This window comes from Fusarium graminearum, chromosome 1 (assembly GCF_000240135.3).
Source record: "Fusarium graminearum PH-1 chromosome 1, whole genome shotgun sequence".
NCBI classification, from domain to species: domain Eukaryota; kingdom Fungi; phylum Ascomycota; class Sordariomycetes; order Hypocreales; family Nectriaceae; genus Fusarium; species Fusarium graminearum.
This window is the reverse complement of record NC_026474.1, coordinates 3,589,608-3,616,419: the sequence shown is the minus strand read 5'-3', so window position 1 is coordinate 3,616,419 and position 26,812 is coordinate 3,589,608. Positions and strand designations below refer to the sequence as shown.

The following is a 26,812-nucleotide window of genomic DNA, read 5'->3' as shown; positions in this document are numbered from 1 at the left end:
CCCAAGCTATACTCGATTCTTGCGGCTCTTGTACGATGAAGAAGGATGAGAATGATCACGATCATTTTGTTTTTGGGAAACCGAAGCTAACAATTTCCAAAGCCCTTCCTTCTCGTGCCACAACAACAGCTTTGTAATCACATCAATCACACTATTCGCTATTGGCGTTGGAAACCGGGGTACTATATAAAAAGTTTCGTAGGTCACATATAGGGTAATAAAAATGATGAAATTTTGATCGAGGTTTTATCGTGGTGAAGTTTCAACTCGTTCGGATGTTTTGCACAGCTCAACTTGTGCTGCTTAATAGCTAAGGGAAGGCACGAAGTCAAGACCTAAGCTAAGCAATATAAAAAATACCTAAATATCCTGAGATCAGGTCTTATGGGTATGTGTGCTGACGAGTTATCCTTCTCTGTGGAAAAAAAAAGCGATGCTCTTAACCGTAGTATAACCAAAGTAATATTTAAGTTAAGGGATATATAAAGCGACTAAATTATCTTATCTCTTTGGCAAGACAAGTGGTATCCAACTTTCTGCATACATATATGAAACACAAAGGTTCAGGCAAAAGCTATGTAAACCAGCTTGAACCCATAGTATTCAAGGTATGCAACAGTATCAGTTTGAATCCATAGTTTGTCGGATTTCATCTTGTTCATAATTTGAACTGAAGGTGTAACTTAATATTCAAGGAAGGCGAAGACGCTTCCTTTTGTTCCCCTCGATCAACCCTCTTTTCCTCCTTGAAGAACGCCATCGCTATGCAAAACAAACCAAGATCTAATCACTACCGTTGCCGTAATCACCCTAACCCCCATGTCTTCACGGCTTCTAAATATACCGACATGGAAAAGAACTGGTGTCTCTCTTAGGACAAGTCCATCGTGTCGTCCTGATCTATGCGGTCGCCTACAGAGCTGAGACCTGACTCATCGTCGCTAGCGTGGCCGTTCTGTTTGGGAGCTTGTTGCTGTGGAAGTTGGTCCCTATCCTCCTGTTCGTCTTGGCCGGGTGTCGGGCTGCTCTGGGGTGACGCGCGGTTGGAAATCCATTCTGCAATTGTAGTCTCTGGGCCGCCTTCGACTTGGATCTCGCCTGTGTCGTGTCCACGGCCGAGTATGGTTCCGTGGTACTTTGCGTCCTCGCCAGTTTTGCTGTGTTTCTTCTTGAGAGCTGAAAAAGCTTGTTGTCAGTACGATTCATGGGCATATACTGTTGTAAAACCTACCATTGAGATAATCTGTGGCATCTGTTTCACCGTCCCCGCTGCCAACCTCCATCATCTCCTTCATACGCTGTCCAGCGAACCATGCCATGAACTCTTCTACTCCCCGCAGATCCTCCTCGCCGCGCCACATCTCTTCCGTAGGAACGCGCTCTGGCATGATGGCACCAGCGTCTTGTAGCGCCATTCGTATGTCCGCTATAGTGAAGTCGGCGCTGTCGCCTTGGTTGTGAGCGGCATGGTCGGCGGTGCTCTGGCAAAGAAGCGACAGGTATCGAGCCGCGAGGTCGGTCAGGGAGTCGAGCACGGCTGGGCGCGTCGAATGGTAGCCTGTAGAGCGAAGGATTTGGAGGATAGAAGGGCGAAGGAGCGCGTGGAAAAGAGATGGTGGCGTCGTCATGTTGTTATATAATATGTTGAATTCTCTGATTTTTGTAGATGAATTGGTTCGTTTTCTGTTTAGGCGCTCAACTTGCGATGTTGTAAATGTTCCCGTTTGTAGCTACTGGGTTCGTTCGTTTCGGTGTCGCGGTAGCTGAGCTGAGCTTGGTTTGGCCGTCATCGAGTATCCTGGGGGAGGAGAACCTCGCAGCGCATTATCCGAACAATGCGCCTAGCAACTGTTCGAGAATCGTGTAAATGCTGCTTGCGATAAAGCTTCTTAATTGTTTTTAGTTGGCCCGTTCGGGTGAAGTGCAGATCAAAGAATAGCTTGCCAAGCACCAGCCTGATAATGAAAAGAGTGGAGACCCACTGCCTCAACTAGGTACTGGGTAGCAGAAAAGTTAACCTCCTAAGTTTTAGGTTACAAAAATAAATAGCCTAAAGAGCATAGTCTAAGTAGCATAAGCTGATCTGCTAAGTCATTATCATCCTGTTGTTGATGCTACCTCCCGATCCAATGATAAATTACGCTGTGGTTACAGCATCACGATCTCCCCAACTAATCAATACATTCATAGTCAGTGCACCTGTCGCGACCATCTGTATCTATACAGTCATTTCCTCTGTCTTCTTTTCCAGGTTTCCCTCGTCAGAAATACCACTGTACTTGTTGATCCACTCCAGAACCTCTCGGTGCCAAACAAGTGAATTCTCGGGCTTCAAAACCCACTACATCCATCATCAGTAAGTATTCTAGTCAATTGCACAACATGTTGAACTTACGTGGTTCTCATCAGGAAACATGACAAACTTGCTGGGCACCTTGCGAGCTTGCAAAACGTTAAACATGGCCAGCCCTTCTGAGATAGGCAGTCGGTAATCGAGTTCGTTGTGAATGACCTATAATATGGTTACAATATGTTCAAACAATCAGCCTCATGCTATACTTACCAGCTGAGGAGTGGCCCAGTTGCTAGTGTGTCGAGATGGATCCCACTTCTCGTACCCGGCGCGATTCTCCCAAAGTGTTCCGCCAAAATCGTGCTCAGGGAAGAACAGCTCTTCAGTAGACCATTGACTTTGAGTTGAGAAAACACCATCATGGCAAACCAAGGCCTTGAACTTTCGTCCCAAGTCATGTCCCTGGATCCAATCTACCGGTTTGTTAGAATACTACACAGCTTCACAATGCAGCATCAAGACTCACTAATCATGTATCCGCCGTACGAAGCTCCCAACGCAACCGCGCGGTCGGTATCCACATAGTCAACATGCTTCTCAAGGTACTCAAAACACTTCACCAGATCATCGTATGGAGCACCTCCCCAGTTCTCAGCAATGGCATCAACATGAGCTTGCCCGTACCCGGTGCTGCCAGTCGGGTTGGGGCAAACTGCTACGTAGCCCTGCTCAGCAAAGATGGCAGGATTCCAACGAGTACTCCAATCATCCGTCCAAGCTGATTGAGGTCCACCATGGATCAAGAAAGCCAATGGATACTTCTTGGACTTGTCAAAGTTAGAAGGAAGCATGACCAGGGCGTGGTTGTCGTAACCAGTTGATCCAGGGTACCAAATCTCCGTGGCCTGAGACTTGGAGAGGCCGAAGGCTTTGCCATTCTTAGAGCTGGCTGAGATCACCTTGACCGACTTGGACTCAGGGTTCAGGATGCCGTAGCTAGAATTCTCGACACGCGATCGGGTTGTAATGAAAAGGGAGTCACTGTCAGCAAGAGTGTGAGCTTCCACGACGCTCCCATCTTCGTGGATGGGTTCAGGAAGATTGCGAGCCTCAAGGGTATCAGCCGGAAGTTTCCAGAGCATTGATCGCCCATGCTTCTCAGCAGCGGCGTATAGCTCCTTGTCGTCTTTTCTCCAAACAATCCAGTCAGGTCTCAAATCCCAACCACCCTCGTCATCGTCTGTCTGGTAAAATTCTTGAACGTTGCTCAAGTCGGTGACATCTGGGATGATCAACAGTCTTGTCTTATCGGATTCATACTGCTGACTCTTCATTCTAGCAAATGCGAGCTTCTTTCCGTCGTTCGAAAAGGTTGGCGCACTGCTGTATCCCCGCAGTCGTCCGGTTTTAACAATCTGGGGTTTGGGGGCTTTCTCTGTCCAAGACTTGATAGGCACATAATAAAGATCGGTCTTGGTGTTTCGTGCGGGATTCAGCTCGGGGTCCTTTGAAACGAAGGCAATGCCATTCTCGCAGATGTCAAAGTCTCCAGCACCGCCGAAAGGGGGGACTGGAGAGCTCAGCTCGGTACCTGCCAAGAGATTGATGAGGCTCGAATTCTCAAGAAGCCATCTATCGTTCTTCTTGTTGAGCACACCATACCAGAGCGAGTTTTGGTTTTCGGTGTTCCATGCATCCCAATGACGAACAAATAGACTAGTGTAGATTTTGGCTGAAGTATAGGCCTTGGGCTGAGTTGCTTGCCAATACATATCGCCTTTGGGGGTGGTCAAGGAGGAGCAGACAAACGCGATCTTACCCTCTGAGAGAACCTTGGTCTTCGGATTGGAGATGGCTCCAGCAAAATATTGAACCATGCGTGGCCTTGGTTGCGAGCGTTAGCGTTTGAGCGATCAGTGGTTCCTGTCCTTGAATTGTTCTTACTCGAACTTTTCCAAAACGTGCGCATAGTAAAGCGAAGAAATGCCATTGTCATTTGTCCTGATGAATGCGACTTCATTCTCTCCAATCCAGAAAGGAGAGCTGTCATGTGCATCCTCGGTGATGACATGAGAGGAATCATCTTTGATGTTGAGGACGCGGATCTGTGACGACCCGGAGTGTTTCTCGAATGAGTAGGATGAGATCTAGCGGTTTAAGTATGGCTTGCAACCATCAATTGAGTCTGTAGAGTTGTCAACTTACAGTATAGAGAACAAGCTCGCCAGTGGAGTTGGGAACGCCTGTAGAACGGCGCGGGGCCGACAGCAGCACCTCGGGGGTGAACCGGGTGGCCTGTCTCGTCATCTCAGAGAGGGTATCCAGGATGAGGGATGTTAGTGTTGATTGGAGAGGATTAAGAGTAATTGAGGCAAATGATATCGGGAAAGGTTTTGAAAAGAGGAAAAGCAGGAAGCGTTTTGTACGATGGAAACATTCATCATACAAACAGGCCCAGGCGAGGTATGTGCCTGTGCCTGTACCTTTGACCCCCTCTCGCTGTTGTTGCTGTTGCTGTTGCCCACTCGGCCCCTCCCTTCCGCTGAACCCACCACTCGTGCTACCTTCCTTTACCATGGTACTTTTTGACTTCTACTATACCGGAACAGAGATCAACACTAGGTAAGGACAAGACACTGCGTCAAGAATGTATTCCATGCTATTCTAATAGCCATAATCATTCTCTACTTAGTAGTCTAGTAACTTATTCAGTACACTCAATCTCACCACCACCATCACAGTCATTTATGTGATTACATCCGTATTCACCCAGTGCCTCTCCAAGTGAGACCCCCGCATGAAACCACCACAACCATGTTCGCTAGGGGATAAATAAGCCTTGAACAACGTCAGCTCACCATACTCTGGCCTAGCTCACTAACTACTAAACCGGGGTAGACAACGCGGTCCCAGCCTCAAATGAACCTTGTTGTCCGGGTCAAGCTCAGCCTGAGTTACCAGCCATTCCGCCTGCTTCCATAGCATTGACCAGGTATTCACAACCCTTGGCTCATAACGCAAGGCAAAGCCGACATATCTGCCCGTTAACTTGTTGCTCACTCCATGTTTCTCGACTTGCACTTATCTAGGAGAGCATTCCAATCACAAGCTGTCTTTGCAACTACATGACCAAGACATAATACTGATATCCCCGAGGCGAATTATACTCCACGACAAGCGCCAACCTGCGGTTCAGCTTTCTGGATGTGTCAGTGAACATCACCTCATATCCTTAATAGAGACGGTGCAAATTGTTACGCAATAAATCACAAACCCAAGAAAGGAGTATATTCTATCATGGTACCCTAACGCCATCCAGATCACGCTTCCAGTTGCATTTCTTTTGCTTTAACGCCCAATCCCATTATACAGTATATTGCCGCATGTCTACTTGCGTTGCGCTCCGAAATTCGTGCGCTTCTTGCTCGTTGATGTATCATTTTCGCTATCCTCATGCTCGACCGTCTTCTTCTTCGACTTGTTCACATTCTTAGCTGCCGTTGTAGATGTCGGTGTCGGATGGTTCGAGGGTCCGTCACGAAAAGCGGCAGAAGAAGGCGTCGCGCCAGCTGGTGTAGAGCCTCCTGATCCTGGGGTGATGCCCTCCTGTAGAAATCGTCAGTGTCGCATTCCCGTATGTTGAACAGTGCTGCTTCGATCTTACCAGATTGTTCGGTCGATATGAGATTGATGATCGTGAAAAGACGCGGTTCTGTTCCATCGGGCCAACCTTTCTTCGCTGTGCTGCCGCGCCGCTCATGCCTTTCATGTAGTTGTCAAAGCCTGTGATGATGTTGCCGCTCGGTGTGCTGTCAAGGTAGATGGTTTCCTTCTGCGCGATCCCATCTTCAACTTGTGTCTGCGAACAAGTCAGCGGTATTCCATTGTACATATCTAGACTCCACTCACCAAGCGTCGTTCTAGAGCCCTGCGTTTCTCAACCAAATCCCGAACTCTAGCTTGCGCCTTCTTGTATTCGGACATGGTCACTTGTCCAGACCCAGCGCCAGTTCCGTTTGGTTGTTTTCTTTCAGCCATGCAGTTTCTCTCTCTTCTAGTATTCGATGGAGTTGGTTTTTGGAATGCGCGACAGATGAAAATGTTAATATGTGAGGTCGCATTTTATCAATAAATGTCCAAGTTGGGTTGCCTCAGTTGAAATGGCGGGGCGCGTCAACATCAGCCGCATTTAGACGCGTTAGACGCGGGCAAATCAGGAGGCGCCCATCATGCATTTTTTTGTAAGCAACAAAACTTACACAACGATATCAAAAATTACAATCAAGAGAAAAAAGAAATCCTGCGTATCGCAGGTGGCTGGAACTCTCCCGCCGGGAATTGAACCCGGGTCTCAAGCGTGACAAGCTTGCATACTGACCACTATACTACGGAAGACGGATGGTTGTGATCAACCATTGTAGCGGAGTTCGATGGAAGGGCCGACGCTAATAGCTACTGTATTGAGCTCAACACAGGGACAGCATCATGGATGCTATGGTTGGACGTAAACAAAACACTAGGATATTAGGTAGGGAACATAGAGAAGCATAGCAACCCAAGAGATGAAACCCAAGTCAGTTTATGATCTATTCTGGGAATAGGCCATTTATTCGGCTAACTCTTATGGAGGTATGTCTTCTCTGTCTTTTGTCTTGACCCTATTCTACCTATCACAAGAGCCATTCATCAATCCCTTATCAGCTATGGCTACTCGCAATGGCATAGCGTTCCATGCCTATTCATTCATAAGTACAGTCAGGAGTTCAAATTATCCATGACTTTCAGTCTTACCCTATCAATGCATAGCTCATAGGTTATTGTTAGACTTATGCTATACTGTAGCAGCTGAGAGTTGACATAGAGGAGTCTAACCAAGTCTACTAGTTCGGCGTCGTATCGGTTATCAGGGTACTCGGGCAAAAACGTTTCGGCATTTTCGTCCAGGACATGCCAAAGCCTTCGATGACATGGAAGCCGTCGTGAAAGCCGTCGTTACTGGAGCTGTGGGAGGCCTATCTGCTTTTTCACAAACAGCATCACTGAGGAAGAGTCTCGTATGTGTAGTAGGCCAAAGAAGAAACAGGGTGTTGGGGAATTGGCGAGTTATTTTTGCATACTGCCAAGTGGTTATTAAAACAGACACATGATATGGGTTCGGTTCTATCTTGTCACTTGTGGCTACAGTCTGAGGGCAAGAATTGTCAATTTCTGCTTGTCGTGCCCTAAAGACATCATCAAGTCTTCGTCTATGTCTACCTCATAGGTGCAAGTCAACACTTGAAATACCCCCTTGCCGTGATTCAACTGGTGGTCAGTATCTGTTTACTTCCATGTCGTAGGTAAGTGCAAGTTAAAACCAAACCATCATTTCATCTCTTCGTCGGAGTTGGGGTCAGGCCAGTCTGACATTGAGGTGTCCGAATCTGATGGAAGCGGGTTGTCAGTCGACGACGGTTTCTGCGTCGTTCTTTGAGTTGTTGATTTCGTCACTCTCAACTTCTGTTTGCCGACCCGGCTTTCGCTTCTGTGTGAAGCTGAGTTCGTTGCAGCGGCGGCGAACGACGAGTGCTTCTTCTTTCTAGAGCCCAAGGCTACTGCTTCCGACTTTCGTTTGACCGCTTCGCTGTCGTAGTGTTTCGAAGCTCGCATCGCCTTGTCGGGGATTGGCGTGCGTCGAGCAGATACTGCGGTAGACTTACTGGGCTTAGCTGACGATTTGGCAGTGGTAGACGAAACGTCGTTCTCCTGTGTCGTCAGGTCAATATAGGAAGGTACCTGAGGAGCAAGCTCGCTAGCTCTAGCTGTAGGTTCGATAGTAATAGATGGCGAATCGTTCTCTTGTGTTATAGACGACGTTAGGCTAGTAGAGGATAATGTCGGATGAATAGGCAATGGAGTGTAATCGACGACTCCAGATGAAAATCCGGCGATAACACCACCGGACGAGTCTGGTCGTGTCGTGTCTCGGGTACGGTTGGGTTCAACTTCTTGCATGAACAAACGCAGATTGTTGAGATTCTGGTGGTGGTGGTATTGGAACTTCTTCAAGTAATCTGCGTCGGATATAATTCTGTCGAGTAGGGGTTTCGCTTGAGATAGGGTAGCATCTGGTAAGGTCTGTATTCCCTTACTTACGCATTGAATTTTGCTGTCGTTGAGCTCTAGAGTCGCCCTCGGCGGCGGCGATAGAAGGACAATATCGTATCGCTCGACAATCTTTTTGTAGATTTCAATGTTTGCGGTATTGGCTGACTTGAGAAATCGCTTGACGTCGTCAAGGCTGGACAAGTGTTTTCGGATGTAGATGAACTTGTCTTGAGCCTCTTTGAATGCAACTTCATCAACAGTAGTGTAGACGGCCTTGTCTTGAAGTAGGTCAAATTCAGTGTCGTCGTCGGTTTCCTCTGTGCCATTCTTGTCGTTCTTCATCGAGTCAGCGGCTGACCAAAGAGGAAGGTTGTTGAAATCAGAGACCTTCTCAATTGCCGTGTAATAGGCATCTTCTAGCTCGCTGTCGGCCCAGAGAGGTTCGTATGCCTCATTGCGACCATGCCAATCAAGGATGTGCTTTTGGCGTCTCAGCTTTGGAAGTGCCCAGGGTTGAAACCAAAGACGACCTTGCATGTCAGTAACAACATATTCAGACTAGTCTTCTTGTTGTTTGCCGTAGCCGTCGTAGCTTTCCAAAGTGACGTCCTATTGGCCGTCGTTGAAGTTGTCGTCTTGTTCTTCTCCGTCGTCTTCATAGTCACCATCGTTTTTGTCATCGCAGTCGTAGTTATAGTAGTCGTAGTCGTAGTTGTTATAGTCGTAGTCGTTGTCTTCCACTATGGCGTCGCTACCAGAAGGGGCGCTCTTCACGCCGGAGCCTGCTGCAAAGACTGTGCGTATATTCTCGTTGTTCTTTACACGCAATTTGGCGATATGAGAAGCAAAGCCTGGGGCGCGGTATTGACCTCCATCGACGCGATCATCGTTGGATCGGCTTAAAGGGCCGGCCATGTCTAGTTCAAGGTCACCGTTCGTGCGACTGGTGTGATCCTCAAGAGGGTTTACGACGCTGTAAGATGATACATACTATAACGACATTAGCATTGATCTAGGCAAGTTCTTCGCCAGCTTTACTGAATAGAGACTAAAGCACTCATGCGAATGCCTTTACGAAGACACTAGAATCGGCGGTCTTCTCTTGTTTTGCATCCAGTTTGCCGAAAGAGAGGATTGTGTTGATAAATAGGGAGGGTTCTGAGTTGTAGAGGAACGTAGCCAGTGGTATTGACGAACAAGTGCACTGGTTGATTGATAGCTGGTCCGGCCCGCCGAAGTCGACGACGGTTTCAAAGTGTATAAAGAGAAGGAAAAGGAGCAACGTCAGGCTCGTTGCCGTCGAGGTCCAGCCTGTCGGACCTGGAGTTTGTAGCCCTGTCGCGCTTTGGATTGATGAAGCAAGGTGATGTAAGGTAAGGAAGATGGAAAGGAGAGAAAAGGATTGGGATGGATCAAAGGCTGATATTTATACCCATAGATCTAAGAATTTGAGGGACAGTGAATCACTCACTACCGCTTGTTTGCATTTGGACTGCTACTCAGGCAGTCAGGTAACAACCGACAATCGATCTGATCGAGTGTTGTGCACACATGATGCCTGCCTTGGTCACCTTGTGATATTTCTTGGTAGCTGTTGATTGTTTGTTATGCTTTCTTGTCTTGATGTAAGCCGCCTTTGGGCAAGTAGGCAAGGCACTAGGAACCTTTCTGGAGTCCATCTGGGCTATATAAGCCCTTGCTTCTTCCAACCTGTCTAGACTCTTTATTTTGTGTATCCTAAACTTAGGCAGGTTAAGTTGTCTGCTCCCCCTAAAAGCGAGTCCAAGATAAACGCAAAGTAGCTAAGTTACTCTATCTCTTATGCATGTAGTCGAGTGTTCTGCCTCCCCGAGGAGCGGCTACGTTGGGCTCGATCTACACGTTTGTTTCAGTGACGACCTTTGTCATGAGGAATTCAAAGACTAAACTAAAGACGATGTTGTGTGAGCGGGCACCCAATTGACAAGGATGGAGATGATCGGTTCAGTATCCCAAGGTTGATACCCCGGCACGAGTTCTGTTGGCTTTGCTGAACAACCCTCCGGTTTGGAAGCATAAGGGACGAAATTAGTAGGTCAGCTTGTGCTAATGAGACCCTATCGGAAACCAATCAAGATCTTCCGACGTTGGAGTCTTTGATGATGACCAAGGAAGACATGGCGGTCGAGACATATCCTAGAGTGGCAAGATTTGCCAACCCTGGTAGGTTTCCGCAATACCCTAGAGCATTCCATCTAACACATTGTTACAGTATCACAATCCCAATGAGCTGAAGCAGAATCTTACTGACGCACACAAGATATAAAGATTTGAATTTACAATCAATATCAAGAAGCTATGACTGCGGGTGGTGCGCTTAGCTCTATGTGGTGGTGGCCTTGATAGCCATGCGCTGATCTTAATGAGGTTAAACGGTGGTGTATCTGGTTGATGAAGCGTCTAATGAAGATTGCAAAACGACTCTCTGATATGTGTATCATTGATGAGCACTCTATATCTTACAAGTGTGCATGGGAAAATGGGGCGCCTGGCATCTTTCAAGTTATCATTCGAACATGATGATAACATTCGCATCTTACTGGCTACACTCTCCTTTGATTTAACGTACAGTTTTTCTCTTCCAAACATGAATTGAGTGCCACAGGACTTCCTTTACAATAATACTATTATTTAATAACTGTGGAAGAATTTTGAAATGAGTTATTTCGTCGCTATTCATTATGAACGTAACAATAGCACCTGATATCTTGTCCAAGCCACAAGCATCAAAGCCTATGTCGTTTTTTCTTTGTTATAATATATTAATCGAATGGGATTCTTCGCAGACCCTGGTTCATGCCTCTCTTCTTCATCTCCTGAGCAGCTGCGATGCTGCTGGGGACCTTGATACCACAGCAGTCACCCCAACCGGTACCATCATGAGCTTTGCCAGTGTGATCATGACCCGCGTGTGGATCGTCTTCAACATCTGCTTCATCTCCAGCCCCGGTGTCCTCGCTCATACTATCGTCTGCTGGCACCAGTGATCCGAAAAGGAAGTGCTGCATAACGGGAAGCTTGCCCAAGACCTCAGCGACGAACATGCGACGCATGCCTCCGTCAATCTTTGTCCAGGACCTCGCCGATGAGATGTCGTCGAGCATCGGGCTATGCCATCGTAGACCCTTGACGGTTTTGGTGCTATTGACAAAGCTCACTTGGCCCAGGTACATATATTCATGGCCGAATTCCTCCAGGGTCAAGTCCTGGTGGATAGCTCTTGGTGTGATGTATGGGTGATGTAGGAGTTGTGTGGCACCAAAGAGGAAAGGCAGGAATTGGTAGTCATCAAGACCCCAAACACCATGTGATCCAGCAGGTTCGAGATAGTATGTCATCTGAATAACTCGCATAACCTCAAGGTAGCGCACAAACACTCGAAGTACGATGGGCTTAAAGTCGGATTGCTTCAATAGCCCCAGCTGGTAGAGGCAGAGAAGCCAGATCATAAAGTTGAGCTCGTGTCCAGATCCGTAGTCAATTCGGTTTGCGTTGCCGAAAGACTCGCAAAAGTATGTGGAAAGCTCGTTGATAGCATCTTCGTTCTGTACGCCGATATCATGGTGCCAGGCTGCACTGTTCTTTTGCGCAAGATCGAGAAGACCTCGGAATGCCTTGTTGCCGAATCTCGAGCCGCCCTGTTCATTTGGAGGTGATTTTGTCACCAGCTGCTCTGTCTCGTCGAGGATGTGTAGAATGGTCTTGATGAGGGCACTCAAGTCTGCGTCTCGGATTGCCGAGTTGGGAGTGTCGACGATAGACTCTGCTAGTCCAAAAACCCAGGCGGTGACGAGTTTACATGTTGGCGAGGAGAGAAATATGTCATGGTCCTTCTTGGACAGAATTCTTCGTGAGGGCGTCTTGAACGTCCAGTTGGAGGAGGTATCGGGTGGTGTGGGGAGGGCGGGCGTCTCAGGGATGGGAGTAGGATTGGAGGGACCAGAGCGTCGCTTTCGAGGTTCGAGCTTTGGCAGTCGATCTTTAAGGTTTGGTATTGATGATGCTGCTGCTGGAGCAGCTACGCCTGGTGATGAGGCGGGCTGAGGGGGCGCCTGTGAAGTCATTTCCGTATAGAAGGGAAGTTATTGTGCTGGTGGTAGGTTGATGTTGGATTGATAATACTAAGAGGAGCTGCATATCATAAGATAAGGGTCTATGTACTAACCTTAGGCATGATTCACCTCACCTCTACAGGTAGCTGCTAGCAACCCCACTATTTTCATGCTGCAGCTAGTAGCAAACCATGCAACTCATTGAATAACAATTTTCATTTCTCAAATGAATTCTAGAACAATTTCATTTTCTTGCCTCAAGACTCATATCATACTCAACCGTTAATTCTCACTCACATCCAATTGACCGAATCAATTTGTTATACCGCCTTTCACAGCGCGGGGCTAAAACTCAAGGGACCTCCATAGGAAAATTTCCCAGCCTTACAAGACAAACCCAACCTAGTCGTTTCAACACCAAAACAAGACGATACAATGGCTCCCTTTACTGAACCAACAGCGGAAATTTCTCTCCTCGCCAAGTCCGACGGCTCTGCAACATTCTCATATGGAGGATATGCCGTGATAGCCGCAGTCAACGGCCCCGTCGAGGCCCAGAGACGAGACGAGAATGCCTTTGAGGCTCTAGTGGACGTCATTGTCCGTCCCGCCGCTGGCGTGGGAGGTGCGTAACATTTCCTGTTACAGATGGTATCAGATCCTCATACTCACTCGTGTCGCAAACCACAGGTACCCGTGAAAGACAGCTCGAATCCATCATGCAGGCCGCGTTGAGGCAACTCATCCCGGTGAGAGACTATCCTCGAAGCGTGATCCAGATCACTCTTCAGGTGGCCGAGACACCTGAAAACGCCTACGTCAATGCGAAGATCGTTCAGGCGCAATTGGTAGGATGGGATAATTAACGAATGAGCTAGGCTCGGACTGACGTTTGTCACAGAATCTCCCCATCATTCCTGCGCTTCTTCACTCAGCTATCCTAGGACTTCTCAGCGCCGCCATTCCTCTAAAGACTATCGGCGCAGCAACTCTGATTGCTGTCCCTGAAGAGGAGGGCAAGGACATCATCGTCGATCCAAGCGCTGTGGATATCGACCGTGCCAAGTCAGTTCACGCTCTGGCATTCACGTCTCACGACGAGCTACTCTTATCGGAGAGCGAGGGTGCTTTTACACCTGATGAGTGGACCAAGGTTCTTCAACTTGGACAGCGCGTATGCTGTGAGCATCAGCAACCTGGGTTAGACACAGCCATGTCCGGCGACGACATCGAGTCCCCAAGCATGAGGCAGTTCATCCGCTCTGCCATGGGAACCAAAGTGGCGGAAGATCTCTACTGGAAATGAGGCACCGGCGCAAACTGCATGACAACCCGCTCGTTATCTCCAACATGTATCTACAGCCAAGATGAGCATCAAACCTCGTCTATGTACTGTAGGCGCCTAGCCATGGGTAGCTTACCAACGTGGTCAATCTTAGCGTAAGCCTTCTCGCCGTGGCGAGGGCTATCTCGACGGGGTTTTGAGGCCAACCTTTGAAATTCCGAGAAGAGGGTCAAACCCTGCATCGTCAAATTGGCTCTTTTGTTTCCCGTTATTCAAACCGCCAAGCATAGTTTGTTCCTTTCAAGTCTTTCGGGATCTTGGTGATCCGGGCTATTATCGGATAGGGTGCCAATACATCAGCTCCTCAGTGGATGGAACGACGAGACTCGTGGGCTGGGGCCGTTTCACCATAGCATCAGAAACCGTGTTGGCAGTCTCAGGCAGATTTTTGGGCATTTGATAAGTTAGCGAAAGAGACCAGATACCAATGAAATTCCAAAGAATATCGAGATAAAGCATTTCTCTTCCTAGACTGGGTCCCCAAGTTGGAAGGTTGGTTGGTTAGTTTGTGAGCTTAACGCGGTGAGGATCTTGATGCCTTTACCTCCTCGTGTTTCTTACAAGGGGGTGATAAAACTGGGGTTGCATTAAGATACGAGCATGCACGGTAACAATGAAATGCAACAGTACAGTCTTGTCAGCGTATTACTATGTATTATACATACATACCAAAAGGGCATTTTGAGTGAATATTTCCGACTTGGTATCCAATGCCTCGTCTAGATCTCCACGGTCCCGCCCGAACCGAAACATGAGTTGAAAAGGTTGCGTAGGGAGAATATTGAGACGGTGACAGCTTGCCACGCGCGTGGATCGCCACCTAGCATTGGTCAGTTTCTACTTTCAGCTATAGAGTAGAGAAACAGTTTTGTGATAGCTATATCCCTGATGCCAATATTGTTGGTGTCACAATCGCTAATAGGTTCACCAACTGTGGCTGATGCTGCATTATTGTAAAGTCGGGATCCGAGGTTTATGTACTACAAGTAGGCAAAGTGTAAGTGAAGACGATGGCCAGAGTTAAAACGGGATGAATCAAAATCCCAAACAGTTGATGATTTGCATGTTGTCTGGGTGAATCATGAACTTTTTCTTATGCAGTTAAGAAACCCAGAAAACTTACAGCCGCATGAAAGGAAAAGAAAGCATTGAACTGATAAACTGGGGAAATCTACAACATCCTGGAGGCCGTTGAAAAGCTAATATCCACTTGACAAGTTAACTCTAGGATCCACTTGCTGGGCGTATGTGAATTCTTTGAGGAACAACTACGATGGTGGGAGTAGTCTAATCGTCTACAGTTTGATTACATTGACTAGGGTTCTCTCTTGTATCCTATAATACTACTAATCATATATGTCCAGCATGCTTACTCGTCCTGCCAAGTTGACACTAGTTACCGTAAGCAACTAGCAAAGAATGTAGTCCACAGTACTCTGTATGGGAGCACAATTAATTAAATCGAGTTGGCCATTAGTTAACCATGTAGCTGGGTCCCTAGGTCCCCTATCAGCGCAACGTCGTTTCTGGTTGACGTCTCAGTCGGCGCTTGTCACAGGAAGTTAGTTCTAGGCTCTCAAAGGGGGGACCAGGGATATTTCTCACCTGAACTGGGCTGTGGGAAATCCACGACGGGAGCTTTTCCCAATTGACCAAAAACAGGTAGATAGGTAGATCCTGGAACAAAACATGACAAGGAAGACCAAGGGGGGATGAGTTTTGGAACTCGAGAATAACTATGGAGAAAAGGTGTCGGTTGTAGGAAAGCAAGGAAATGCTAAAGGCAAAGAGGATTCTATTAAAGTGAGGACGAGCTCGCAACAGTTTTTGGATTCGGTAGCCGGTCTCAACACAACGCACACTCTTTCCTCCCAAGGACATTGCATCCTTTTCGTACTATCCAAATTCTGTTATCATCTTTTGTAATAATCACGCGAAACTTCAATTGTCAACAAGGCTCTGCGAGTCTCGTACCAAAGGAATTCGCACATTTTCTTCTTCTTCACTTCTTTTATTATCCTCCCCCTCGCTTATACAGTATTTGTCTTGTTTTTATTGTCACCGATTCTTTGATTGGCGCCAAGTAATTAAGCTGTTGGGCCCTTTTTTCCATCAAGAGCCAAACATCTTTCTTCTTCGCTGGTCGTTGAAGCTGTATCGAGTCGAATCAATCCATCTTCTTACATCACATTTTGTGGCTTGCAGGCGACTGCAGCAGATTGGGATTGTGTTGCATTGCGTTGCGTTGCATCTGCATCTGCAGCCGAAAAAAGATTCTTGCAAGATCCTTGTCTTGTCTTGTCTTGCTCTTCTCTCTTGCTTCCTTCCGTCTTCTCTCTCCTTCGCCCGTTTTACCCGAGATTCCGATCATTCATTGAGTGGAGATTCTATTCCTCGACAGCCAAAGACAAGAACACGACAAAGAGACAAAGCAATCGGCAACCGAACACCGCTTGATTCTTTTGGTACCTGCTCGAGATTCGAAATACCTATCACCCACGTGCGTCTTGTACAGCTGCGACCACGATCAACTCATCACAAACCAACACCCAATAGCGTCGTGTTCCTCCCGCTCGGCTCGGCTCTTGCGTCCCAATCTTTGAAGCTATTAGTTCCAGCATCGACAATCAATCCCTGAAACTGTCTCATTCCCCGCAACGAACTAGCGATTCGACGACGGCGAGTCCTGGTCACTTTTCTCAATTCTCGATTTCTGAACGTCATCTACATCCCCTGGAGGGTTTTGCATTGAGTAACTTAGATCTTGTACCCGAGTTACGGATACAAGACCGGCATTTGCGCTTCCAAAATCCGAGCCTTCCACTCTCTCCGCATCGCTTCCGCGGACACTCCCGTGCCTTGTTTAGTGTCCGGAATTTCCTGTGGAATTCTGTAGAATTCTGTATTATTCGCGACACCTATAAAGTTCAAAGGTCTTGTGGACAGGGTCTGTGTCTGTGTCTGTGTGTCTCCGACAAAGCACTCACGATAACGATAACGAGAGACATCCATCCATCGCGTGCTCCAAACTTCAACCCCCTACATTCCATTTTCGGGGTCCCTATCTTCTATTACAGCGTCCCCCCTCCACTACAATCGGAAATATGACAGGCCTACTTTCACCTACCGCTCTCCACCCAGCTCTTGGCAGCCCCCGAGACCGAGACGACAACGGCTACAGCACCATGACCTTGTCTCCTGCTTCTATTCCTCTGCCTCTGCCTTCTCCTTCTCCTCTTAAGAAGACCACCTTCGCCGATTCCTTGACTTTGACTTCAGACTCCTTTCAATCTCAGACTGAACCAGATTTTGAACAACATGGTTTGTTCTCTCTTTTTTTGACTTCTCATTTAGCTCTTTCTGACCATTCTCAAGCAACCGACCCTTTAAAACCTCAACCTTCCCTGGAAGACTCCACTTCTACCTCTGCTTCCACGTCCACTTTGTCATCTGCCCAAGCTCAAGACCAACAAAAAGATACAACTTTGTTGAGTTCGTCTTCTTTGGCTGCTTCCCCTTCATCCCTCCCTCCTTCAACTTCAGACCAGACTGCTTCGTGGGCTTCTTCTCAGTACCAAGCTCATCGGTCTAATTCTGGCCCGAGGGTTTCGGCTTCTGTCATCCGCCACCACAAACCTGACGCTCTGTCGCTCGCACTCCCACCTTCTTCTTCCAAGATGATTTCCACAGAAGCTTCGGAGTCGGACTCTCAGTCTCACTCACAGACAGCTTCCGCTGCTGTTCCCGGTCTTTCCAGCGTCCTCGACAACTCTAGCTCTGCCACTCCCTCGCAGAGCTTAACTGATGCGCTTAACGACCTTGCCAAGTCTCGCTTGCCTACGGCTGGCCTAACACCCACTACTGCTCGCACTTACACTTCAGCCACCAGCAACGACACAGCTGCTTCTGACGCCGCAGCTACCATTCTTGCTTCAACTCTTCAGTCGCCATGCTTCTATCACCAGCGCTTCGCTGACGCTGTCGACATCGGCAAGGTCCTCGAAGAGATCAAGAACGATGTTTCCATGTCTCATTCGCGTCTCGTTGCGACCGCAACTGGTGTGCGCGAAGTCTCCAAGCAGCTTCAGCGCCGTCCCATCAAGCGCGCTGTTCGCAACATCATGATTGTCACAAAGGCACGCGACAATCAATTGGTCTATCTCACCCGTGAGCTTGCTGGCTGGCTCCTGCGAACCCCACGCTACGGCTCCGACCTCGGCGTTAATGTCTATGTTGATGCTAAGCTCCGTAATTCGCGACGCTTCGATGCATCTGGTCTGCTTGCCGAGAACCCTCGCTTCCAGCACATGCTCAAGTACTGGACACCCGATCTGTGCTGGAGCCAGCCTGAAAAGTTTGACCTTGTCCTGACTCTTGGTGGTGATGGTACTGTCCTCTTCACATCATGGCTCTTCCAGCGAATCGTCCCTCCTGTGCTCTCATTCAGTCTCGGAAGCCTCGGCTTTATGACCACATTTGAATTCGAGAAGTACAAGGAGCACCTCAACAGAATCATGGGTGATGACGGTATGAAGATTAACCTTCGTATGCGTTTCACTTGTACTGTCCAGCGCAACAACCGTGGCGCTGGAGCTCTTGACGCGCCCAAGCTCGAGGAGCCTGAGCAATTCGAGGTTCTCAATGAGCTCGTCATCGACCGAGGCCCTTCACCCTACGTGTCCAACCTCGAGCTGTATGGTGACGACGAGCTCCTCACTGTTGTGCAAGCTGATGGTTGTATTTTCTCCACCCCAACTGGCTCTACAGCCTACTCTTTGTCAGCTGGCGGCGCCCTCGTCCACCCTGATATCCCTGCCATCCTTCTCACCCCCATCTGCCCTCACACTCTCTCCTTCCGGCCCATGGTCCTCTCTGATACCATGGCCCTTCGTGTCGTTGTTCCTCGCAACTCACGAGCCACTGCCTACTGTGCTTTCGACGGCAAGGGCCGTCTCGAGCTCCGACAAGGAGATTGTGTCACCATCACTGCCTCTCAGTACCCTTTCCCTACCGTCACCCGCACCGACACCGAATGGTTCGACAGTGTCAGCCGCACTCTCCGCTGGAACGTTCGCGCTGCTGCCCAGAAGCCCTTTGACGCCGACGTTGCAGAAGATGGCAAGGATGACGAAGAGATCGGGTGGGATATCGACACCGATAGCGCATGTTACGCTAGCGAGGACGGGAGTGTCAGTGCCAGCCCCGTTCGTCGACAAATGAGCCTCCTGGGTCTATGATGCGGAGCCTCATCCCTATACAAGAGAAAAAACAACTGATTAAGGCAAGGTGTTGGCGGCGTTTGGCTTTTTTGCATTACCAGTTTATTGGAAATCAAATATATCATAGATCAGGCCTCCACTGTTGATTAAGGGAGGACCAGCCAAGGATAATTCAAGCATGATGGCGAGCAGGTACTTAGACATCTAGATTCAGAAGACACATCGTCTTCTTGTCGATGCAATATACAGAATGCATGACTACAGTTGCTTTAAAACATGACAATCAGTGATGTGATATGATGTGCACCTAGGTCAGCCACCCAGAGCCTCATCCTACCTAACTCAGGGTCGATTTATTTCATGTATCCCAAGTAGGTCTTCGATTTCCGCCATTCAATTACCGCTTGCCGAGAACTGTATGCCATACCTCGGACTGAACCGTATGTCACAATGCCTTGGATCAGGAGATCATAAGCCTCTGTTGTATCATTCATTATCCTTTGATGCATCAATCATTGACATTGTGCCTTCCTCAAGCTTGCCTCAAATTATGAGCTACCGACTGTTACTTGGTAGCCCATACCTAATCGACAGTGGTAGTAGCTGTAGGGGAAGTTACTACAGATAGGCACTGGACATATCATTCCAAAACAGGAGCATGCCATGAGTTAGAGGGAAGTCGCTACCTTGAACTGCTTTCGCAGGAGTAGATGCCTCGTAGGTATTCATCTTTTCCATACTCCCTTCTTCCTTTTTCCTACTTTAATCATTCACAGGCCAACTCGAAACATATTTCTTCTTGAGAACAGCGACTACAGAATCCAAGAGTATCCATCCTTCACAGTCTTATCCCTGGCTTATCAAGGTGCTCTCAGAGCGTACATCTCTGATCATCGCAGACCCTTTTCCCAGCTGAATTGAAGCTCGACTTATAACTCCCACAATAGGCAAACAAGCAAAGCAGGCCAAACAATCCAACCAGACCAACACTGTAAGCCATGCCAACACTGCGAACCCTGCCAACACTGCAAGCCATGCCGACACTGCAAAACACGGCGACCATGCCGGTATGTTACCCCTTGAGGTTTATATATGAGCCCCTGCTAATTACAATACCCTTGGAACGGGAATCTTGGCACGCGGCCAACTTAGAAGCTAAAATGTTCGTTGAGTTTTTCAGGGAGCTGTGCAAAGAACACCTGACCGCGGATATTTCTCAATCGAGCAAGTATTGTCGGGAAACGTTGTATAGAAGGCTTCTTACCTTTGACACGAGCCACTACCCTCCACCGGTCCATACCACTTCTCTTTCATTAGAGTTCAGGTACTTAGCGGACTCGATGCTTAGATATGCCCACGCATTGGGCACCGATGATGAGTGGATTGCGTTCATGGATTTCACAACCGCTTTCAGAACCCGGTACAACAGCGCCTCCTATGACATGAGGACCGACTGTATCCCGCTCAACATGTCGATCTGCATAACACGCCTCTATGCTCTCGTCACTAGTGATCACACCATTACTGGTAACGCTGAAAAAGATGATCATATTGGCCTTGATTTCCTCATTCTTATGGCTGCTCGCATGGAACCCACCTTTGACCATAACGGCTCAGATTGTGAACAGTACTGGACCCTGAAGTTTATTGAGACTGCGCGCAGAGCGGCCAAGGGGGCTACTTACGAGGCCAATATCAGCATGAAGCTGTATTTATACTTTTTGGTTTCAAGGTTGCCCCAGGTTCTACAACGCTTCTAGGTTGGCATGAACACTGGTACAGTGTCCGGGTCAGTGTTATCATAGGCCGCAGTAGCAGACAACTCTTCAACAAGACGAACAGCGTTCTTATGTCAGTTATTCGTTAGTTATTGAGTTTTGTTCATTTTATTGCTTTTGCCGCCCACCATTGATACCCGCAGGTCGGAACCACGTAATGACCCCCTCTCCAGAGGAGAGAGGGTGAGATAATCCGTAACTGCTTACAAACCGTGACCACACAACAACACCGCCGTGATCAACAATGCCTTCAATTCTGCATCAAAACAGAGGAGGGTGGGTCGGCATTGATTACTCAGACCCACGAGTATACTTCTCACAGCTAACTCTTCTCATACCCTGAGACTAATCTACCCTAGACATTGCTGCCAGTAGTAAAGAAAGTTAAGTAAATCTGTTAGTGTTACTATACTTGTTACAGCCTTTCAAATCGTACGTAAGCCATTGAGGAGATTGTGTTTGCTAATATTGAACCTAGGTAGGCATGTACCTTTGATTGAAGCAGATATATGAGGTCCATCCTGAACCATTGCCCGAATATCTACTGCGTTGAAAATCCTCGTAGAGAGTGACTCCGCAACAAGCCATCCCAACTTTTCATCTGTTGTCGAACCCCGGACCATGCTTTCTTTGGTCTGCCGTTCGTCCTTCACCTGAAATCAAGCTTATGCATCCGGATACTACCTCCTATGCACACAAGATGTAATACGCGACCAAGGTAGTATGCGTATCGATCATGATCCACCCTGTAACATTGCAAGGACTTCTGTCAAAAAGGTTTGTAGATCCCAGTTATTCCCCTTCAGGATCAAGACCCATGTGGTCTCCAGTACGACCAGGAAATCGAGCCTCAGGGTATCAGAAAAATTGGTTGTCAGGAACATAAGAGACGAAATCAGTAGGACAGCTTATGCTGCTTAGGATAAACATTTTAGGCTATTTATTTTTGTAGCCTAAAGCTTAGAGATCGACTTTTCTGTTACCCACCAGTCGAGGCAGAGCGAGAACTAGAAAAAATGAGAGAGGGAAAAAAATCAGTTTACGGAGGCCAAGTATACCAAGCCAAGCCAAACCTGGATCCGAAATATCACATATGACAGCTTGAAAGGAGCAATATACCCTGGTAGAACCACCGCAATAGTGGCGCTGCGGGTTCCTGCGGCAGCGAGGGTGCTGCAGGAGTAGACTCGAGTTCGTTGCACTTGCGACAACGATGAGAGACAACAAGAACGCATCATGCAAGGATACGCGCATTTGTGTCTGATTGCTGGCAGAAGGAAAGGAGGCTCTTACAGTAGCGTGCGCGAAACGCATAGTATGTGCTTTTTATGTCTCTCGGTGTCGTTCGCCGTTCCCGCTCGCGTGGCCGCGGGCCAGATCCGCGTAGTTCAACGGTGAGATAGGACCTGTCTAGGCCGAGCTAGGTTGACTGACTGGGAACAGGGTTCTGCATGGCTTGCATATCAGGCCTGTTCTGGTGGGGTCGACGTGAGGGACGAAGAATGGAGACGACGCGATGCTCCAGTCGTGTTGTTGGTTGACTTGGCTCTACGATTCTAGAATAGGTAGTAAGCATAAAGCAAGGGAGCAAAAGAGATTCAAGCGATGTTAAAACTTCGGGTGAGGGAATCTTGCGGGACTGTAAACGAGATTAGCGAGGCTCAAATCTTGATGTTCTCTGGCCCTTTGAGAACAGTTGTTGAAATGGATTTTTGGATGCAATAATAAACAGTCTTTTGTGGTATCTCTCGGCATGTGTAGACATCTGTAAAGGATGCATGCAAGATGGAAATGCAGCTGCCGGTACAAGGATTAGTTCAACTCTACGGATAAACTGTTGGCCAGATCCTCCAGAGTACGATCTCATTAATTTGGCCTGTCCTTGTCGTCGGGACTGGCCCTGGACAGGCGGCAGCCGTTTTCAAGATCCAGCACATGGGTGGCTTCTGTTCTGGGTTGCAGGCATACCGTGGCCAGTCAAATTATTGGCACCAACAACAAGACTTGGGTGACTTGACGCAACGCCAGGTCGCACAAGCCTCGCAGTGTTGGTGACACTCCTGTGGCCTGCCGTGGGTTGCTGATGAGATGGGTTCCTCAACATGACCACAGACCTGATACAGCGCAACGTCAAGTGAGATATCGATCATAATCAGATATCACAACCGACCGAGCTGCATTACCACCGGCCTTGATTCTTGATTCTGCCCGCATTTTGTGATAGATCGACTAGAATGACCCCGACGACACGGTATGTCAAGTCGTAATCTTCAGAATGGGCTACATCTCGATCCTTTGAACTTGGCTCACTACACAAAAGGGAGCCAGAGCTTCGGGTTCGAAAAATTCTCTTATTTCTCTTTTCGGCTGTGGCTTGGGGCGGTTTCATACACGTATGAAAACAATATCATTTGTTCCCTAAGAGTATGTGTTTTTCCTACTCGAGTCTCACAACATGAAGTAGCGAGCCTCTTAATGTGTCTGACAAGCGGCCCATGGCCTAGAGAGCACGTCAGTATTGCAGGTTAACATAGGTAGTTTCGAACCCAGCCAGCCAGCATAGCAGCGGCTTGTCTTGAAGGAACACAGATACATCTCTGAGATGCATTGTCAAGAATACCAGTGCATTATTGGATCCGGTATGAAAGACATGGGCTGATAAAGGTGACTAACTATGACGGGTGCTCGACAACAGATGCTGCGCGCAAAAAGAAGCTGTCTTTTTTGCCACATGATCTGTCCATTTTTTCATTCTATTCACCCAAAACTGGAAATTACATGAGACATCAAACAGCTTCTTCAAACAGATGCGCTTGCAACCTGCCTCTCTGAGCGACCCAGGCTCGTATGACTGACTACATGGTATACCAGAAGAAAGCAAGGGAGGTTCTTGTTAGTAAACCCTAATGTCATTAGCGGGGTGAAAACGGCTCGGGCCCGATCCTTGAAATCGTTTGATTGATGGGATTGAGTCCTGAAAAGCTTAGTAGAGACATTGTTTAAGGCGAGATTTATGAGAACTGATGAGAAATTTGTCACAAACGCCATCGTCAGGCAATATATGATCGTCAAGGTAAAAAGGCCATGCAACCCGAAAGCAGCCGGGCGACTGCTATTTTTGTAAAGAAAAGTAAAACAACTATTGAATGGATCTTTTCTGTTGATCATGAATAAACTGGGCTTCCTCTGATTGCACAGTCTTGAGTGACGCTGGGGACCATGTTGATTACCTACCTATGCATACCTTGGCACATGACAGTTGGCATCATGTGACCGCACTCATGTTTCGTCTCTGGTACATAGTACGTTATTACGTCGATAGCTGCAGGTCTTGACACCAAAAACAACTGGAAACAAGGGGATGGGGAGCTAAATGTTGTAATGGCCTCTTACTCGGGGCAAGGGCAGGCCGACAGGGGTCTGTAATCCGAGGAGGGACAGTCGCACGGCCATAACAGGCGGGGAGCCCCATGCTCAGTCCACCAGAAATGGCCAATGAACAGTCATGCCAGAGACAAAAGAAGCAATATGCTATCCACATCCTGGTGTCCTGAGCCATAAGGACAAGGGCTTGTTAAAAGGTCACATCCGCCAAAAGGTTTTCCGCAGCACTTCGCACAGATTTCCCCAGAGTGGTAAAGAGCAACGGTTTTACAGAGTACTGCTTTCGAACCTAGGTATTTAAACCTGCAGCGAGAGATTTTCTGAGAACCAGATGGGGAAGGGATCCTGTTAGCTCACTTGTGACACTGGAAAGCTTGCTGTATCTTCCTGGAGACGCAGTGTATCAGATTTTGTCCAAGCGCTAGCGTCAACGCTGAGAATTGTTGAAGAAAAGCCGTTGAAGATCAAGAGTTTGAGATCTGGAAATGGCATCTGGGCGTAAACATTCGCGAAGCTGGCTTCTTGTTTATCTTCCGGTACTTGATAACGCTCGCTCGATGCACAGGCCGAGAACATGCCCGTGCATATTCATGGTGTCGGTAAGAGTGCCGGCCGGAGATTTGCCCTGCCCTGTAGTCACAGCTAGCTACATAGTAGGTAGTATAAAGGGAACGAGCACGGAAAGTTGCAACTGGGCTGTTGAGTCCAGAGTAGTGGATGTGACTATAGTGGGAAGCTAAAGTTGACCCTTGGGTACACGACTGTCAGTAGATCTATTGACACATCTATTCGGACTTGCAGTCGATTTTTTGAAAACCCACTGTTGTACACTTTGCGCTTCTGTCATCATGTAAGGACTCTTCAACGATGATCCAGTCGGAACCCCTCCATGATAGTCATGAAGGGCCGAGGTCGGAAGTTGCCAAGGGCTTGCGCGTTCATAGCCCGAAACTTCCTCGGCCAGAGCGCCATTATTCAATAGAACCACTGTGTAAGTAGTTGTCCTAGGAGAAAAGGGTTCAAGGGTCCTGATGCAACATATGACGCCCTTGGCAACCAGCTTGTAGTCACTTGTAAGTAGCGGGGAACCGACCTACCAAAATTATTCAGTACCTACTCTGTACCCATGTATGAGGTCCAATGGTTCCCGTCGTAGCACGTGCCAGAGAGAAGCCATCTTGAACATGATCTTCTCAACCATGCTCTGTACCTGGCTGATGTATGCCCAGCTTGGCAATCAGCTTGCAATTTTGGGACGCTGCTGTCTTAGTTCGACTGCATGTAGGTTAAATCTGACGCTCGTTCATACGATCCTAACAAGTTGATGGCTCATAGAATATGTTAGCAATGCCTGTGGAATGCTGGGCATATTGTTTTGCTAGCCTGAAGATTTGAGAGAACATGGATAGGTCCAGGATCATGGTTGTAAGTGGTGACGGCTGCGCTAAGCCAAATACGACTCACTATAAGAAGAGGGAAGAGAAAGCAAAGCACCCACCATTAGTTTGAACTAGGGCTATTGTGGGATATCCGGGGAGAGAACAAGCCCAACGTCTGGCCTCTCGGGGAGAGATCAAGGGCCCGGGATCTCCCTGTAGTTGTGCTTCTAGTTAGCCCTGCTCGGCAGTGGTGTCGCTATTCCGTAACATATCCTTGGCATCCCAAGAGCATAACAGGCTCGGCGTTCTTTTGAACAAAGGATATTTGAAAAGGGTGGTGTCATCACTGATAGCGCTAATGATTTGATGTGCGAATAATGAAGCGAGTAAGATAGTCGCAGATGGGTTTGAGCCACAAAGGAGGCAGAGACTCGAATCAAACATGGGAGATGGAAGAAGGGTCTGAATTCTTCCTTTGTTGAGGGTCGCCATGTATCATCATGTTGTTCATGTTTGGATTGCGTCCTCTATTGCGTCGTACTCGACGAATCTAGGAGCAAGTCTGGGAGCATTTGAAGTTGCATGGGGTGTGGCTATCCGCAGAAACTCGAGTGAACGCTTCCATTTCTGGTAAACATCCGTGGCGTCATCGTTTCTCTTCATGAATGAAAAGCAAGTGCAGGTAGTATTCTTGTGATTAATCAGGTATGGCCAGGTATATAGCAGAGGAGTTGAATGGTTGAATGGCTTGTACGGTTTTCGGAAGTTGAAGGGAGTTGGAAATGGAGCCTGGTAGCCTGGGCAGTTAGTTCGTGTCCGTTCAAGCAGGGAGAGGGGATCTAAGGAAGGGACCCGGCGGGGCGTTAGCTATGGGTGTGCTTGGTAGGTAAGCTAGCAAGTGCCTAGGGCGTTGCTATCCCTGTTCCCTCCTCCCCACAACAGCCACAGACGTTGCGCAGTACGTATCGCACCCTCCAACGTCGAAGTGGGCATTCCCTTCCCTGCTCTAGATACTGGGTGCTGGATGTCTTAGTACCTATTTTAGCTTATAAGTCTCCCTTTGTCCCAGACTGTCTCTCATGATGATATTGGAAGAGAGCAAGAGTCTTCTCGTTTGAAACCTTTTAAGATTATAGCATTCCAAGAAAGTTCACTCTGTTTGTTTTTCTTTTTTTTCCGTTGGAAATCTCTACACAGGCAAGGCAGTTGGTTCATTGTAACGGCGGCACCGTTTGC

The 26,812-nt window shown here is 48.0% G+C and overlaps 10 protein-coding genes and 1 non-coding gene across 11 annotated transcripts; 3 read left to right on the top strand and 8 right to left on the bottom strand.

Moving 5' to 3' along the window:
• Positions 1-472: 472 nt before the first annotated feature.
• Positions 473-1,628, bottom strand: FGSG_01096 (uncharacterized protein; the record flags this gene model as incomplete). The annotated part of the gene is made up of 2 exons (XM_011318557.1): positions 473-1,176; positions 1,232-1,628. 2 exons carry the CDS (start codon positions 1,626-1,628, stop codon positions 872-874), a joined length of 702 nt encoding a protein of 233 aa, XP_011316859.1. The 3' UTR covers positions 473-871.
• A 590-nt stretch (positions 1,629-2,218) lies between these two features.
• FGSG_01095 (uncharacterized protein) lies at positions 2,219-4,600 on the bottom strand (the record flags this gene model as incomplete). Its single annotated transcript, XM_011318556.1, has 6 exons — positions 2,219-2,341; positions 2,396-2,512; positions 2,564-2,766; positions 2,820-4,177; positions 4,238-4,440; positions 4,499-4,600. 6 exons carry the CDS (start codon positions 4,598-4,600, stop codon positions 2,219-2,221), a joined length of 2,106 nt encoding a protein of 701 aa, XP_011316858.1.
• A 952-nt stretch (positions 4,601-5,552) lies between these two features.
• Positions 5,553-6,399, bottom strand: FGSG_01094 (uncharacterized protein). The gene is made up of 3 exons (XM_011318555.1): positions 6,203-6,399; positions 5,958-6,152; positions 5,553-5,899 (listed from the first exon to the last, which is right to left on the bottom strand). Exons 1-3 carry the CDS (start codon positions 6,275-6,277, stop codon positions 5,681-5,683), a joined length of 489 nt encoding a protein of 162 aa, XP_011316857.1. The 5' UTR covers positions 6,278-6,399; the 3' UTR covers positions 5,553-5,680.
• Positions 6,400-6,616: 217 nt separating this feature from the next.
• FGSG_20517 lies at positions 6,617-6,688 on the bottom strand. Its single transcript has one exon. It is a non-coding gene; the product is annotated as a tRNA-Asp (tRNA).
• Positions 6,689-8,337: 1,649 nt separating this feature from the next.
• On the bottom strand, positions 8,338-8,722 carry FGSG_11899 (uncharacterized protein; the record flags this gene model as incomplete). The annotated part of the gene is made up of 2 exons (XM_011318554.1): positions 8,338-8,382; positions 8,429-8,722. 2 exons carry the CDS (start codon positions 8,720-8,722, stop codon positions 8,338-8,340), a joined length of 339 nt encoding a protein of 112 aa, XP_011316856.1.
• A 267-nt stretch (positions 8,723-8,989) lies between these two features.
• On the bottom strand, positions 8,990-9,295 carry FGSG_11898 (uncharacterized protein; the record flags this gene model as incomplete). The annotated part of the gene is made up of 1 exon (XM_011318553.1): positions 8,990-9,295. The coding sequence occupies one exon, from the start codon at positions 9,293-9,295 to the stop codon at positions 8,990-8,992; it is 306 nt and encodes a 101-aa protein (XP_011316855.1).
• A 1,886-nt stretch (positions 9,296-11,181) lies between these two features.
• FGSG_01092 (serine/threonine-protein phosphatase 2A activator 2) lies at positions 11,182-12,483 on the bottom strand (the record flags this gene model as incomplete). The annotated part of the gene is made up of 1 exon (XM_011318552.1): positions 11,182-12,483. One exon carries the CDS (start codon positions 12,481-12,483, stop codon positions 11,182-11,184), a length of 1,302 nt encoding a protein of 433 aa, XP_011316854.1.
• A 423-nt stretch (positions 12,484-12,906) lies between these two features.
• FGSG_01091 (uncharacterized protein) lies at positions 12,907-13,777 on the top strand (the record flags this gene model as incomplete). The annotated part of the gene is made up of 3 exons (XM_011318551.1): positions 12,907-13,096; positions 13,162-13,319; positions 13,373-13,777. 3 exons carry the CDS (start codon positions 12,907-12,909, stop codon positions 13,775-13,777), a joined length of 753 nt encoding a protein of 250 aa, XP_011316853.1.
• A 3,143-nt stretch (positions 13,778-16,920) lies between these two features.
• Positions 16,921-19,264, top strand: FGSG_11897 (uncharacterized protein; the record flags this gene model as incomplete). The annotated part of the gene is made up of 1 exon (XM_011318550.1): positions 16,921-19,264. The coding sequence occupies one exon, from the start codon at positions 16,921-16,923 to the stop codon at positions 19,051-19,053; it is 2,133 nt and encodes a 710-aa protein (XP_011316852.1). The 3' UTR covers positions 19,054-19,264.
• Positions 19,265-20,069: 805 nt separating this feature from the next.
• FGSG_11896 (uncharacterized protein) lies at positions 20,070-20,795 on the top strand (the record flags this gene model as incomplete). Its single annotated transcript, XM_011318549.1, has 2 exons — positions 20,070-20,102; positions 20,208-20,795. The coding sequence occupies 2 exons, from the start codon at positions 20,070-20,072 to the stop codon at positions 20,793-20,795; spliced, it is 621 nt and encodes a 206-aa protein (XP_011316851.1).
• A 3,928-nt stretch (positions 20,796-24,723) lies between these two features.
• On the bottom strand, positions 24,724-25,374 carry FGSG_01089 (uncharacterized protein; the record flags this gene model as incomplete). Its single annotated transcript, XM_011318548.1, has 3 exons — positions 24,724-24,843; positions 25,027-25,290; positions 25,357-25,374. 3 exons carry the CDS (start codon positions 25,372-25,374, stop codon positions 24,724-24,726), a joined length of 402 nt encoding a protein of 133 aa, XP_011316850.1.
• Positions 25,375-26,812: the final 1,438 nt, after the last annotated feature.

Coding starts and splice junctions, on each gene's coding strand:
- FGSG_01094 (XM_011318555.1), bottom strand. CDS start 6,277: ATGTCCGAATACAAGAAGGCGCAAGCTAGAGTTCGGGATTTGGTTGAG. Junction 6,153..6,202: donor GGGCTCTAGAACGACGCTTG/GTGAGTGGAGTC, acceptor ACTTGTTCGCAG/ACACAAGTTGAAGATGGGAT. Junction 5,900..5,957: donor CATATCGACCGAACAATCTG/GTAAGATCGAAG, acceptor CGATTTCTACAG/GAGGGCATCACCCCAGGATC.